At 38.9% G+C, this 15,613-nt stretch overlaps 1 protein-coding gene across 3 annotated transcripts in view; it reads right to left on the bottom strand.

The window, feature by feature from the left end:
* Positions 1-4,733: 4,733 nt before the first annotated feature.
* Positions 4,734-15,613, bottom strand: part of LOC136420403 (bone morphogenetic protein 1-like) — a 76,489-nt gene continuing 65,609 nt past the window's right edge. The window contains exons 13-19 of one of the 3 annotated variants that reach the window (XM_066407295.1): positions 14,940-15,087; positions 14,185-14,387; positions 13,707-13,766; positions 7,131-7,284; positions 6,500-6,626; positions 6,112-6,254; positions 4,734-5,560 (exon numbers count right to left, since the gene is read on the bottom strand). In XM_066407295.1, the coding sequence (XP_066263392.1) occupies positions 5,433-5,560; positions 6,112-6,254; positions 6,500-6,626; positions 7,131-7,284; positions 13,707-13,766; positions 14,185-14,387; positions 14,940-15,087 (963 nt within the window). In that variant the 3' untranslated portion in view covers positions 4,734-5,432. The remainder of the gene's footprint in view (positions 5,561-6,111; positions 6,255-6,499; positions 6,627-7,130; positions 7,285-13,706; positions 13,767-14,184; positions 14,388-14,939; positions 15,088-15,613) is intronic. The other 2 variants (XM_066407294.1, XM_066407297.1) reach the window with 2 other exon arrangements.

Raw genomic sequence — 15,613 nt, 5'->3', positions numbered from 1 at the left:
TTTTCTTTTTTTTCATTAGCCGAATCAGCAGAATCCTACCCTTTTCAACCACCACATTAAAAGATTAACGTTATTGAATTATACGACATCCATTGTCTATTTTACTTATCAACCATGGCTGTTTGACATAGGAATAGCTATAAATGTCATGAACAGGCGGAGGCTATTCAGCCAGCCTTTATTTTGCCTGTGCATACCTTACACTGTTGCCATAACCGAGGTTCAACTCATCTCTATAGCAGGACGCGGGTGTTGGGAGTTTCAGGTTTCCAACCGGTGAAAGAGCCGCCTAGCGGAATAGGATATACTGTTTCACTTACTCATTTATCTTGCTCTTATCGAAGGTGAAGGACTGCAGTGAAGCGTGTCCATGTTGTGTTGGACAGGGTAACTCGTTCTCGGTGATTTAAGTAATGCAATCAACCTGTCTGGGCACGCGATTGGTAGCGTTTTGGAGAGAAGCCAATAAGCCCAAACGTATATAGTTTACGAACCGCACACTTCCTAATCAGTACTAGTGTGCCCTGGCATGTATCAATTGTTGATGTGTTGAGTACAACAACTATGCAAATGGCCAATATACAGAATTGTAATTTTCGCTAGTTCTCACTTCTACTTGACCATATTCGTATACCCTGGAAAGGAAAACTATGCCGTGCCACACAATGGAATGGTACGTTTTGGAATAAAACATAGCTTATGCCTAGGAAATAAATGTTGCATTGTTACTGTTCTCATGAGTTCAATGTTGCATTTTGTCTACCAACCGCTGGGGACGCTGCTGTGTCGTCCTCTCAATGTACAACGACTTACAAGTGTATTTGTATCATTATGCCGTATGCTGGGATCTTTTGCCGTCTCTGCGGCAACAAACACTCCCGGTTCCCGATAAGGCACCGCGCTGGCACCAGCCGCATAAACTACATGCCTCGGTGATTTTAGATGCGCAAAACAGTACAGTAGAAAGTGTAGTGGGCTTCCCGAGTACCCTGGTTTGACACTTCTTTCTAGTCTTCTACAATGTTTAACTAGTAGACGCGCTTTCGGCACGGTTCAAAAGAGTCACTATGCGGCTGACTGAAGTACTGCAGGTTGAGCCCTTCGCTAACACGCTTGTTTACACGGTCTGTGCTATAGTTGATACACGGGAGAGGGCAAAAATTTTCATCCATCATCAGCGTACAATAATATGTGCAGTCGGCACGGTACAAGAGAGACGTCATACGGCTGACTGAGGTACTGCAACCAATGTTCCTCGCAAACCCGTTTGTTTACACAACTACAGTCCCCCAAACTGACGTTAGGAATTATACAAATCAAACACATTGCATCAAGCACCCTTTTAGGTGTAAAAATAAGGAGTTATCGATTGCAGGAGAGTCCGTTGATGTTTTAGAGCGACAATCGGTCGTACTGTGCACTCTGGTGTTAATCTGGGTAACCAGGATATACTGGTGACCTTTTCAAGTGACCCGGGATGAGTAGATGTCAAAGTTGAAATATTTCTATACCCTGATTATCCAGCTACAGATCAGAGCGTACTGCACAGTATAACCGCCTGTCGATCTAAAATACAAATTTCTTTCGTTTTCTTACTTATTTGAAGCTAAAAGAGGGTTAGACACACTGTATTTGGTTTATGTAATTATCATCGCTACTTTGAAGTAATGTAGTGTAAATGAATGCGTTTGCTAAGCACCTTGGTTGAGGTACTTCAGTCTAGCCGCCTCTCATTTTCGAACCTTCCGTACTGGCAGTTATTTGTATCAAGTTTCATGATTTCTTCAGAACGATAACGGGGTCTCCATCTATTCATCGCCGTAACATGCACACAGACCGACCAAATACCGATATATCGCTCAGGCACAACACCGCCATTTTGATAGTGGTGCTGTAGTTAAAAAGTGATGCACTTAGTATTTGAACCGCCTAGGGGCGCTTTTAGACCTCTGTACTGCATAGTGAAAATGTAACGGTGTTCAGAAATGTAGTCGTTTGCATATCGTGTTTATGGGCCGATACGCTGCAGCCTCCATAAAAAGGGCAAACTTCTGATAGCACTATATTGATCTGCACAAGTGTTTCTCCATAACTTAATTATTGGGCACATATCGCTCCTTTCCTTTCATTGTTAGGACAGGAAGGGTAAAGTGGAAGGCGTTCAGCACCAAGGAAAGGAATGGCACAGGATAGAACTGGGTGGGGAAAGGTCCTCTGGCACCAAGGAAAGGGATGGTACAGGGTCGGGGATGGTCCTTCACTACCAAGGAAATGGGTGGTGCAGGATAGTACAGGGTGGGGTGGTCATTCAGTACCAAGGACAGGAATGATGCAGTATAGTACAGGGTGGGGGGTGTCCTTCTCTACCAAGAAAAGGGGATACATGTAGTACAGGGTGGGGAAAGGTTCTTTTACCATCAAGGAAAGGGATGGTGACAGTATAGTACAAGATGTGGGAAGGTCCTTCAGCACAAAGGAAAGGGATTGTACAGGGTGGTGGTTATTCAACACTTGGTGTACTTACTTAATTTACTTAGGCCCTTTGCCCCAGTTGGAGAATAGGCCACTGATAGTCCTCCACTGCACTCGTCCCTGGGCCTTCTTTCTGAGGTCGTGCCAGCTGCTGCTTATGTTCCTCATCTCCTCCTCTGTCTGTGTCCCTCCTCCAGCTGTTCTTTGGCCACCCTCTCTTCCGTTTACCCTGAGGATTCCAGGTCAGGGCCTGGTGTATGATGCTGGATGTAGTCTTTCTAAGGGTGTGCCCTATCAAGGACCATAAAGGCCAGAAATAGTCCTTTACTTTTCTATATTGAAGTGAACGCATTGGGCCATATTGACAATTCAGTAAAGAGGCAACAAGATCATCCAAGACAAGACCATCTTTATTACATGTACATCACTAATAACTGTACATTGACACATGCTAAACTACTGAAGAAGATCAGCGGTACAGTATATAGTGTAAACAGTTTTTTGGGGACATGGCAACATATCGGATTTGAAATCTCATAAAAACTGCTTCATTGTACCTCACACTGTAAGGAACAATGACTAAATCTCAAGCCCATGACAAATAGAACCATCCCTGCCCCGAGGCGTTGCCAAAAAAAGCAATGGGTGTGCCTTTTTTGTACATTTCAGAGAAAACCTGACCCTAAATGGAAACCAATAGGTCAAAGATTTCAACAGCACCATCTGTGTATCATCATCCCTATCATCATCTTTGAAGGGTCAAGATATTTCCATGTATAACATGGAATATGGGTATTTCCTGTCCATCTCTTAAGCACAATAATCGTCAGAAATTAAAAAAAACACAGTTCAGGATCTGTGATTTGACCATGTCATGTCGTCACTATTCAAAAAGATTTTAAAATTTTTATCTAGATGCTTCCATCTTTTTTACTGTATGGGGAAATTGAGGGTCTTAACTACCACAATAAAAATGTTTTTCTTGATTTTCCCTTAAGTTTTGTTTTTATGAAAGTTTTTTTCCAAATAACATGAAATGTATATTTTAAGACGATAAGGAATGGTGGTGCACCCAATCACTACATGATGTACAAATTGGGTTTAACAATTCATGAACTATCTAAAACCTTACTTGGAATGATGATTGAATGTCCTGGTCTTTGTCTATAACAAGAAATACAGCTAAAATCTTCTTATCAGAATATCTATGATACACTAGCAAGTTACAATAGCAAGAATCACAACTAATGAAACACTACTGTTGAATGCAAGGAAATCATGAATCATTCATATACACATATGTCGCTGCTATCATTGTCTGTTGTACTGGTAAAAGAAAAAAGGAAATAAACATATAAAACATATCCACATTATCAAAATAAAAAGAAAGTGATCACTTACATGTCAATGTTGAACTTCGAATATTCCACATAAATAAGGCCTTGAAAAAAGTTGTGTGTTGCCCGACCCTACCAAAAACCTGCTGATACTAGTCTTTTTTGGGTTGACCGCTTCAAAATTTCCAATCTGAGTGATAAAATTAAAAACAGACATCCTGTATGTATTCCTCTGTAAACAGAGTTAATCTTAAAAATTGATGTAAGAATGTGTAGTAAACATAGCCTGGGTGCCATCCTATTTCTACCGGGGCTCCTACACTCACTACTTTTAGGGTAGCGAGTGTAGGAGCCCCGGTAGAAATAGGATGGAACCCAGGCTATAGTAAACATTGTACAATGTGTATCTGTATAATCAGAATATGATGTTGAAAATACCAGTGTCCTACATGTAAAGCATTTCCTTTTTTACAATGTTTAACTTTACTTCTTGATCTTGGATAACTTCAGTTGAAATCTGTGAATAAAATAATCCCCACCTCCTGACGCTAGTTTTTCAGGACCGTAACCGGAAACAGAACATGTTATTTTCTAGGCCTACTCAAAGTCAGTACATAGTGTCTGACCAACAATTTTATTATATCCTCCTGTGCGTCAAAATCAAACATCTGCAACTTAGAAAAAACTGATCACACTTTCAAGATGTAGAGACAGCTGTTCAAAGTCTGTATTTCTAGGTACTCTATCAGTATATCAAAGGTAATACATCATATAGCCATTAAAATTCCTGCAATACATAACAACAAATATTAACATCCCAGTTAGAATATATCAAGGCAAGGTTGGGCCTATAGCAGAATTTTCACATTCTTAAAAAGATGGACTAAAGACAATACTATTATCAACCAACACTAATTATAACTTCTACTTGATAATTGTACAATGTACAATCATGTCAATATTGATTTTTACGTTTTCTTGTTTTCAATCCAAGCGCAGATAGGCCATCAGAAAACCTTTAGAAAATACTTAATGAGAAGCCATATTTGATTCTAAAAACCCTTTTTTCAATATCTAAATCATGTCAGCTTTTAAAATGTGTACATAGCTTTCAATTAAAGTGCTGATTGCAGTCCTGAAATGTTAAATGGGAAAAATGCTGCAGTCAATGTTTTATTTCTTCAGCCTACACTACACAGGGCAACTCCCCCCCCCCCCAAAATACCAGTACTCTTTATCCAGTGTTCAGAATCTGTAAAATAAAGCAAACCAATGACTTGGCTTGTTATGCAGTGGTTTGCATTTACTGTTCACAGTCTTGTAGTCAATCTTCTAAAAATCCACTCCATATCGATTTCACAAAATGGTTAATATCTGGTTCATTGTTCAATTTTCCAGCGCAAAAATCTTACAAAGAGGACCTTTAAGAAATCCATATATACTTTTTTCAGACAGCATACAAGAACCAATGATGATTTAGGTAGGCTACGCCCCTGAAGCACCGCCAAAAAATTCAGACCCCCTAACACTTAACGTTATCATGCTATAGCTCCAGCCTTGATACCAATATACATATTACATTATATGATAATTAAAAGTGGAGTCACTATACCCCACAGCTTATCATAATTCGCTATATCTGGACCTCTGGGAGCGTGAGCCCCTGTGTTTCAGTGTCGTCGTGTACTCCGCCCGGAAGCCGCGCCCGCTCTTACTCTTGTCTGTCAGGAACATGATGAGCAAATGTCTCCCTGAAATTCAAGAAATAAAAACATGATTTTTAAGGATGATGATAAAATGTTTAAAGACAGACCTTTTAATGACAAAATTTGCATTATGAAAGTGAAGATCACATTGAATATTTGAGTCAAATTTCAAAAACATTTTGCAGTATTATATAACATCACATTCATGTACATGTAAGGCGATTTCCAGGCATTCAGTGTACTGAGGACAAAGAAATTATAAAAAATCATAAAGATTCATTGAAGCTTTCTTGAGTTATGCTCCTGACATACATAAAGACCCACCCAACAGATTTTTCAACCGAAAACATAATCTTCTCCGAGTACAAGTACTCGGCGAAGATAAATATAGAAGTCTAGATCTAAGGAAGGACCAGCATAAGGTCTCCCTTTTTCTCTATGGCTGATATATATTACATTACACAAAAGATCACGCCCTCCAATCCATTAATTTAAAAAAAAATATACAGTGCTTCATGATTGGTTGGACTACTAATCAGGTGACCAAGGTGGCTGGTACCAAAAACAGTATGTAAAACAAAATCTTCATTTCTCACCTGTGGATGTGATGGCTCTGGGGGGCTCTGGTCCGCAGAACTGACCAATCACAGGAGAGCCTCGATGTCTCCCATCATGCACTGCTACAAAGTCATACTCACAGTCCACAGTTGGCTCCACATCAAGGTCAATGAACTTCAACCTAGAAAGAAGAAATTACATTTATATAATATATATATATATACAATTATAGTCTGGTAGATCTGGTATCCTCAAAGTTTGTAAAAAAAGACGAAATACAGTTGCAGCCCCAACCGAGATGTCCTGTCCCAGGATTTGAACTGGAGTCTCCCAGTTATACCAACAAATTGGAACCAGGAGCTCAACTGTGAGGCTGCTACCAGTTGAGCAACAGGGACAACCCATAAAAGTGCTACACAGTCCTACCTTATTCTGTGGTGCCTTGGCACACTGATTTTCCACACACATGAGATGTCCTCTGCATAACCATTGGGGTAGCCCGGACTGGTAAACGCGCCTGAGTTTGGGTCCGTCAGTCTGAAGTAGCAGCGTTCTAGGTCACATTGAAAAAAACAAAGTGCTAATTCTAATTTTGTGGCCAGTAAATACAAAGTAATAAGGTTTAATCCTCGATTTTCAAAAATGTTAGTCAAGATGCCTCTTTCAGTCTACTAGACCTTGAAAAAGATCTCTAAAATTCAAAGTGTTCTTGTCATATTAAAAATAACCAGTTACAAAATAAGCCATAGCTCCTATCTTGACGTAGTAAAATGACTACCACAGTGCACTAACTCGCATATTTCATTCTTATATAGTACAGACTGGAAAGGTTTTAGACTTGTCTAGTGGATTGTAATTTTCTAGACATCAACAAGGAGAAAATCAAAGAGCTTAAAGTCATAATCATAACCGTATTCTTCCAACGTTTGCTTTCACCAAGTCGAAGTCCAAGTTGAAAAACACCGTTTCTAAGATCCAAGCATTGAATTCTTGTTCTTCGATGTCTTTTGTATCATCTGACAAATTCATAACTACTCTCAAACATAGTCCCACTCACCCTCTGACTTTTTGTAAGAAGCGTACGTGACTGACAGCGCCGGCCAGTCCACGCTGTTCTGACTGGTCACGTGAAGTCGCAGCTGGATGGAACCGCTTCCCGTGGTGACGTACGGCGGAGGCTTCCAGTCTCCGCAATATCGACCGCCATTTCCCTGAGAAGTACAAACAATAGACTGATCCTGACTGTCCATCACAACAAGCAGTTTAACCAATGATAGCATGGCAATTAGTGCTTTTACCAATGAGAGACTCAGGCTGCATGTCCAAATATTTGCACGTCTATTTTTCCTATTTTGCATCTTGACGGAGGTTGCCGGGGCTATGGGATCTTTTATTCTTCAATGCTCCAATACAAACTTTTTACTGTCCTTTTATTACCTAAACTGTTCTTCCTAAGTTCTGCCTCTTAAAAATCTCACTTCATGAGCTTTGAAGTTTGTCCTCTAATTGTGTATCATGGACTCAAAGTTCTTTTAAGAACTTTGAGTCCATGATACAATGTACACAATTACATGTACTTAAAAGTGTCCATCCTCTGCAGTTTAAAGTCTTTCTGCAAGGTGGCATTGTTGTATGCATCAGTCAGGATTTTGTTTCACTAGATGTACCATTCTATTTTGTATTACCCCAGTTCACTACTTTATAATACTTCAGAATAAATCCTTTTTGAAACGTAAAACTGAAAATACTAGGAAACGAATGACAGACAAGCATAGGACAAACTTATAAAGGCAGTTACCTGAAATGCAATGTACTGAAACAAAATTTCCTATCAACCATTGTTATAGCACTTTGGAGTTTTCTGGAAATATCACCCTTAATAGAGCAATGCTGCTTAGAACCTTTTCTTACATGTAGTAATATTCAAACAGCATACGTTGTTATCGAATGCCTGTGGCCTCACTATGTATTGTTACAGTATCAAAACCTGACAAACTAGTGAGTTAGGCCCTGTTCACACTTGGTAAAATCTATGCGGATCAATTTGAATCGAATCAAATAGATTTTCCTGAAATGTGAACAGATCAATTCTGGATTGAATCAAATAGATACAAACCAGACCTTGGGGAGGTTTGGGTTGGATTGAATCAAATTGACCAACAGCGTCCTGTAGGTGTGAACACCAAATTCGGCTCGATGAAAATTGATACGAATTGATAACCCCAATGTAAAGAAGAACTTAATGATAAGGAACCAAAAACAGGAGATGTTTTTCCTAGGGCCAAAACCATAAACACCCAAATCAGCAGGAAAGCCAAGTTGTCTCGGCTGCAGCCACAATTTTCCCTGTCATCAATCGGCTATGGCGCTGTAAATTACAGCCCGGGACGGCCCATTCCCGGCTTAATTCCTCCATCTATCTACGTCGCTCCCACCGTAAAATCTACCCACAAGCAATTATGGAAATGGCCCGCCTTTGGCACATGTCCTAACTACAATACGGTGCAAACAACCCAGGGAAAAATTACCTAATAACTTCCCCGGACATCTTTGACCCAAATACTAAAATGGGAGTACGACTGCTAATGGAAAATCTAAGTAATTTGCAATGTCTGGTTTCTATGTAGATGAGGGTTTTTTCTTGTTAATGGCTGGGTTAATTGTATAATCCATATCCCTCCTTGTTGCTTAGAGCACCCCACCCCCCACATTGCGTGGACAAAAACGAAAGTGATTTCAATCCATTTTAGCTCACTGAAGAGCTATTCTTCCACTGGTCGTGACAGAGAAGACAGACGCTATGTACAGTATTTACAGTTTCATTGTACCGGGGAAACTCCCCTAGCTCTTTTTGACAAAAAAAAAAGAACATTGGACCACAGCTTAACGTCCCGTCCTAAGGACTGCGACCATTTCCGGTAGTGTGCATGTCGGGTAGCGACACAGCCGGGATCAAACTCGCGGCTTCTAGTTCTAGAGGCAAGATCGCTAACCACTGGACTAAGCACGCTACCTGTGTTAACAAAGACACACAATTGCGTTAACATTAGAACAATAAGGTCATCATTGATTATAAACCTTTAAAATGTTTTCATATGGAGCCTTCATGATCATATACCTTTAAGTTTGATCTAGATCTAAAAACTAAAGAAATAACATTACTTTGAAATTTACATTTTGCCTTGAATTTTATTCAAGCATCAGTGCAACAGCACAAAACTTTATTCCTTTATTGCAAACCTTGTGAGTAGTGTTTAAGATATAGTACAGCTATATAGGCCAGATTATGCTATTTTTCTTGTTACCATATGAAATCCTAGTTAGCCTTCCCAGTTCTCCAAGGACCTATGTTAGACAAACTTCATCACTGTAAGAAACATTTTTCCCAAAGCCATTTCCTGTCTCCAATCCAATATAGGCCAGGAAATGCCCCTTTCAGTGCAAATTTGTCAAACTTCAGAATTTTGCTGCTAGAAAATTGGGTAAACAGAAATAGAGTCTAAATTAGGACGCCCCGAGTCTAAATGGTAATGATTCCTGTCAATTTCCCGACTGTCGTAATAAAGGAATTACCTGCGGTAGATTTAAGGTGTTATTAGGAGATGGAGGGTTCTATTACACTGGTTCATTTCAAATCTTTTTACTTAAAGACCATTCTGGTCTTCAATCAGGCCATAGTGATTAAGGTCTCAGTGCTTCACCTTTGTCTGAAATATTCTGGGTTCCTTAAGCCTTCCGGGCTCAAAAACAGCCACCAGAGTGAAATTTGCAGGTAGAAAACAAGAGCTCATACCTCTGTGAAATATTTTTTTAGTTTTTAAGAATTTTTGTTTTATTCATCATTGTGAATTTCTTTCATTTTCCCACTGGATCCCAAAAAGCAAAGAAATCTGGCTCAGTCTGTTACGTCCTACAGGTGACAGTAGAATTTACTGCGTTGTCTTGAGTTTGTAGCCAGATCTGTATCCAGCTGCTTGAGTAACTATTTTTGGTGTATCTTCTTACCTACTGTGTTGTCTATTGGAAAGTTGTAAGGCACTGCTTTGTGTTGCTCAATGAACAAAATATCAGAAATAGTCTGGAGGTTACTTGAAACCATCTTGTCCAACATGTCTACAGGAAAGGTCACCCTCACACTGGTAACTTGTAGCACTGGATTTGTGCCAACAGTCAACCTGGGCCATTTTTACATGTTCTAGGGGAGAAAGAAACGAATGCATTTTCCTGGCTATGTTCATCTATCAAGTCCAACAATATGCCGGCTCTTGATCTCAATACTTTATCTCCATGCATCATCAGCATTAAGAAGACAAATGTAGGAAAAAACTCCACCTTTACCAGCGTTTTATGAGTTGTTACTTTTTCTTCAAACTTTATAATTGAAACTGGCAAGTACTTTGAGCCTTGGAGATGCAACAATTAATGAAAAACAAAAAAACTCAAACAAGGTTTGCATTGTACAGTGCAAGCTGCATATCCAGACAGACCCTACTCTTTTCAATAAGACTTAGTCACAGTGGTAGGTTCTTTAACATGCTTGAGCTGTGGCTCTGACCTCAAACACTACATTTAACGTTGTATCTGAGGGACGTCTCTACCTGAAGTAAGGTGCTCATTTTCACCTGAGTGAAGCGAGGAAACTGCCTTTCCCAAGGGCCCAATGTCAACGGGGCATGTCATGGGATTCAAACATAAGGACCTCTGGGTTCTGGGCCAAACACCCTGCCATTAGTATCATAACAGGCAAGCAACCAGTTTGCTTTAAGAGATCTTGGCCCAAATTTATGAATTAATACAAACTCCACTGACTGCTCTAGTGCTGTATTGATCTTCAATGAACCAACTTCCTTCTATTCAATCAATAATCCCAATACCAGTTATCACCAGCTATGGTCAAGGTTAGAATAATCAATATGAACTACAGCAGAATCTTAAACGTTTCAAGATCTTCAGCAGTAATGATGCACACTGTAATTAATGTTCCTTTAAAAAGTCTAAAATTCTTCCCATACCTCTCGGTGTGTAGAGCGGTGCCTATCTCCATTTCTATAGCCCTTGGGCTACACAAGCCACCAAGGGCATTTAAAGCACACAAGTACAGTAGGGTGCTAGTCCAGCGGTAGTTGTGTGTGTTCAAACATCTATATCAAACATCTATGATGCACTTTGGGAGCACAGCAAAACTCTAAAGTATGGCTTCAGCCAACGTTATTCCGACAAGCAGAAGAAAGACCTGTGAAAATCTACTTGGAACGAACACAAAGTCATCAGTACAAATTGCATTAATCTACTGGGAACATGAAAGAAGCTCCAATCATTTGACCTAGGAATTATGCTTGCAGCCGAACCTAAATTTTACAAATGAGTTCCTTCATCTTGGATTATGCTATCAAACCATAGCAAGCCCTGGGTCAGTACAGCCATTCACATCACTGAAGAGATATAGCTAGTGTCATATCCGAAGTGCTTTACTTCACAATGTTGCCATTATGTTGCCAAACTCTGATAAAACGGTTGCCCTTCTGGCCATATTACGCTTCTATAGAGTGGATTAATCATGTTAAAGTCTATAATGGCTACCGTAAAACTGAGTTTCGATGATAAATTCAGGTACAGTAACCTGCATAAGGTCATTTATGTCAATGTTGGGAGAACTAACTCAAAGGTTTTGAAATATAGCAATTACTGCATCTATAGATCTACCATTATCTAATTGACTTGTGGGACACATGATCTAATTGTTATCTAAAACTATCAACTAGCCTTCAATGAGTACATACATGGCTGCAAAAATGTCTGATCCCATACTGATATTGCGCACATGATGCATATTCGGTAAAAGCATGTAAATGGGGCATTGCAAATCTGGCCCTAAGCCATTTATCAAAACTGATATTATGTTATTTCAAATGACAGCCCACGGCAAGTTCTGTTTGATGTCATCCTAGCCGAAAGGAAAAAAAGAAAAATTAATTCCATCCATCCTTGTTTAAAATTTTGTTATTTTCCTTCATATTTTTTCAGCCTATCTAATACTAATAGGGGCATTAACACATATTTGAAATTTCCTATTCATGCAATAACTGTATCTGTATTGCACATACATGTAGCTGCTACAACCGCTTTTCAGTGTAACACACTAGCTTCACCGGCTGCTAATATATTACAGTCACATTTAACGATCTCAAGCTGTCACACCTAACCCCTTTAATATCTAACTCCCGGCGTTCTTTAATTAAAAGCTATCTCGTGAGGACGCACCCCCCGCACACAGCTTACTGTATTCCCCTGGCCTGACAGTGTTATATACAGTTCCAGGCAGACCTCACAAATATGTTTCCGGCAGGAGAAAACCACTTCCATTACTTACCCCCATTTGTTGGACAGCTTAATCCTACAATACCCCATCTTTACCCATGTGCATTATATCACAGCGCAACGTGACATCAGTAACAAATAGATGTCTGAGTTGTGGGTCTTCCCAGAAAAAACAAGCCTTATGATTCTACTGCTATGGAAACAAAGGTCTTGATCTTGCCAAGGAATTATAAAACTCCTTGATCTGGCTTAGATGATCTCTAGTATGACACAATAATTCATGACGAGAAGTTGAATAGCTTGGATCCTTCTTTGTTTGAAATAAAACTGTCATATTTTGAAGTGTACAACACATATTTCATAATCTAACGGACATGTTTTCACGTATAACTGTCATATTTCAAAATGTAACTGTCAAAGTACATTGTTAAAAGTTGAATAGCTTGCATCCTTCTCTGTTTGAAATAAAACTGTCATATTTTGAAGTGTACAACACATATTTCAAAATCTAACGGACATGTTTTCAAGTATAACTGTCATATTTCAAAATGTAACTGTCAAAGTACATTGTTGAAAGTTGAATAGCTTGCATCCTACTCTGTTTGAAATAAAACTGTCATATTTTGAAGTGTACAACACATATTTCAAAATCTAACTGACATGTTTTCAAGTATAACTGTCATATTTCAAAATGTAACTGTCAGAGTACATTGTAACTGCTCACAATGTTGGGGAATACAGCTCTATAGTGCAATGTTATCTTAATGTCTACCTTGTCCCCCAAGGGCCAACTTAAAGTCAGGTCAAGCGACTAAGTACTAGGATAAGTAATCTTCACTTAATCATCTTTAACAGGACTTGCTGTCTCCCTGCGTCTTATTTTCTCAGACAGTCACAAGAAGGCTTGCAACAGTAAAATGTGTGAATGCCCTACTTTAAAGACTACTTCCATATTTTTCTATTTAGTTATCAATCTTGGATATGGATGGGATGTCTCTTCAGCCAAATAGGGCTGATTTTTTAAATGGAGGCCATTTGTCATTTTTGTATGAACTATACTTGGAAAACGATGCCAAGGCTGCATGTATTATGAACAGAAGGAATCATATCTATCAGATTTCTCACAGGAATGGTTGTCAGTTTTGTAATAAGGCTCCTGGTAAGTTTCAGGCATACCTTATGCATACTGTACACACAATGTATAACTTATTGATAAGTATCATAAATCAAGAAATGTATGGGGAAATCAAAGACAACAAAGTTTACAAGAAATGAAAAATGAAGGAAAAGGAAGGAAAAGAAAGAGTAAAGATACCTCGGGACTGAACCTTGCAATCCTTTCCGGAATGTTGGAAATTTCACTGGAGCGATTGTCCTTTCGGCAGAAAAGTTGGTGAAACTCAGAGGAAAAAGAAATCACAAAGAAAAGTGCGAACAAATAAAGTCAGAACTATTATTTCATTCTTCACTCTTGAATCATTCATTTGATAATAAGTCTCATAAGTCTGCCAGGTAACCTAAGACTTCCATATTAAAAAACAGTGATTAGCATCAGTATTCAGTAATCCCAAATACTTCAGATAACATTTCAGATATCCAGGTGTTTAAGGCTTTCTTGACATTGGACACCATTTTGACAACGTGCAATCTTAGGGTACCTGGCACAATCATTCTAGTACAGACAGAACTCAATGTTTGTGTTTCATTTTGAATTCAAGTAAAGCTACTCTGGCTGTACAGAAATAACACACAGAAAATAAAACAAAAACACACTTCAGAATTGTCATTCCTACCTTTTGTTTTCCAGTTGTTACTTCCAAGTAGTTGTCTGAACAGGAGAAATCCTCAAAGGAGTTTACGTGGAATTCTTCAAACGTGAGGAATATGCGGTGTCCTTTCTCGGCAGATACAACCCATATACAGTCCGTGATGGCATGAGGGACGATCGTGAACTTGATCCCACCACGGGCTGCCGTCAGCAAACCTCCGCAAGTAACTGGAACAAATAAGGGATATTGATTCAGAATTAATTCTTTCCCTAGTCATTCTCTGCTTACCTATTGACAGTACATGTATCTACATGTATAACTAATCTAAACTTTCTGCCTTATCAAACAAAAGTTGTCTGGTAGGATTGTAGTTTCATAACTCATGATCATATAGTGAAATATTTGTGGCAGTTTTATGTTCAGGGTTTTAGCAAGGGGCTCACATCAAAAAGTCATCATACCAAAAACGTAGAGTTTGACTCCGTCTAACATATTATCAATTATTATGCATTCAACTCCAACTCCAAGACACTGAAAACTTGTGACTCCCAACTTCCTATGTTATGTGTTAGCAAGCATTACTCTTAGGAAATGTTAGCTAATGGACTTGATTAAGTATCCAAAGTGTTCGAAAGTCATTATGTGATCATAGTACTCTTTGCTTGATACCATTGAATATTTTCAGAACTGAAAAAAAATGGTTAAACTTTCTTTCTACCACTGTTTTGTCAAATCTGACAAGACTGCTACACTTTAATATCAATCCGTTGGTATCTTACCGGATACTTGTTTCTCCTTCGGCGTGCAGTCCCGTCCGTTGTCTGCCAGTGCGTAGCCTCGTTCACAGTCACAGCGGAAGCCCGGCTGCATGTTGATGCACATCTGACCACAACTGCTCTGGTTCTGTACACACTCATCCAGGTCTACCTATTGACAACATGAGTCACTCTGATCCATTGGGCAGGGGAACAGCTCAAACTTCAAATGTTAACTGTCAAAAGATTATCTCGGGCTGGGGAACATTTCAAAGTTCAAATGTCAACTGTCAAAAGATTATTTTGGGCAGAAAACATTCAATTTTCAAACATCAAATGTCAACTATCAAAAGAATATTTTGGGAAAGGGAACATTTCAAACTTCAAATGTCAACTGTCAAAATATCATTTGGGGCAAGGGAACATTTCAAACTTCAAATGTCAACTGTCAAAATATCAGTTTAGGCAGGGGAATATTTCAAACTTCAAAATGTCAAAAGACTGTTTTAGGACTTCAAATACTATTTCTATAAGCTACAATTTGTTATTGAAGTAGGAATGCTGTGAAGTATTGTATCAATAATTATTACATCTAGACTAAGACATAGATATGGACAATAATTCATATCTAAAGAAGAAAACATTGTGAGGACCTCTACTATCTTCTTTGGTATCAAAAATAAGCTTCATTTATAATC

Source organism: Branchiostoma lanceolatum, chromosome 15 (assembly GCF_035083965.1).
Source record: "Branchiostoma lanceolatum isolate klBraLanc5 chromosome 15, klBraLanc5.hap2, whole genome shotgun sequence".
Lineage (NCBI taxonomy): Eukaryota > Metazoa > Chordata > Leptocardii > Amphioxiformes > Branchiostomatidae > Branchiostoma > Branchiostoma lanceolatum.
This window is presented reverse-complemented; position numbering and strand designations above follow the sequence as displayed.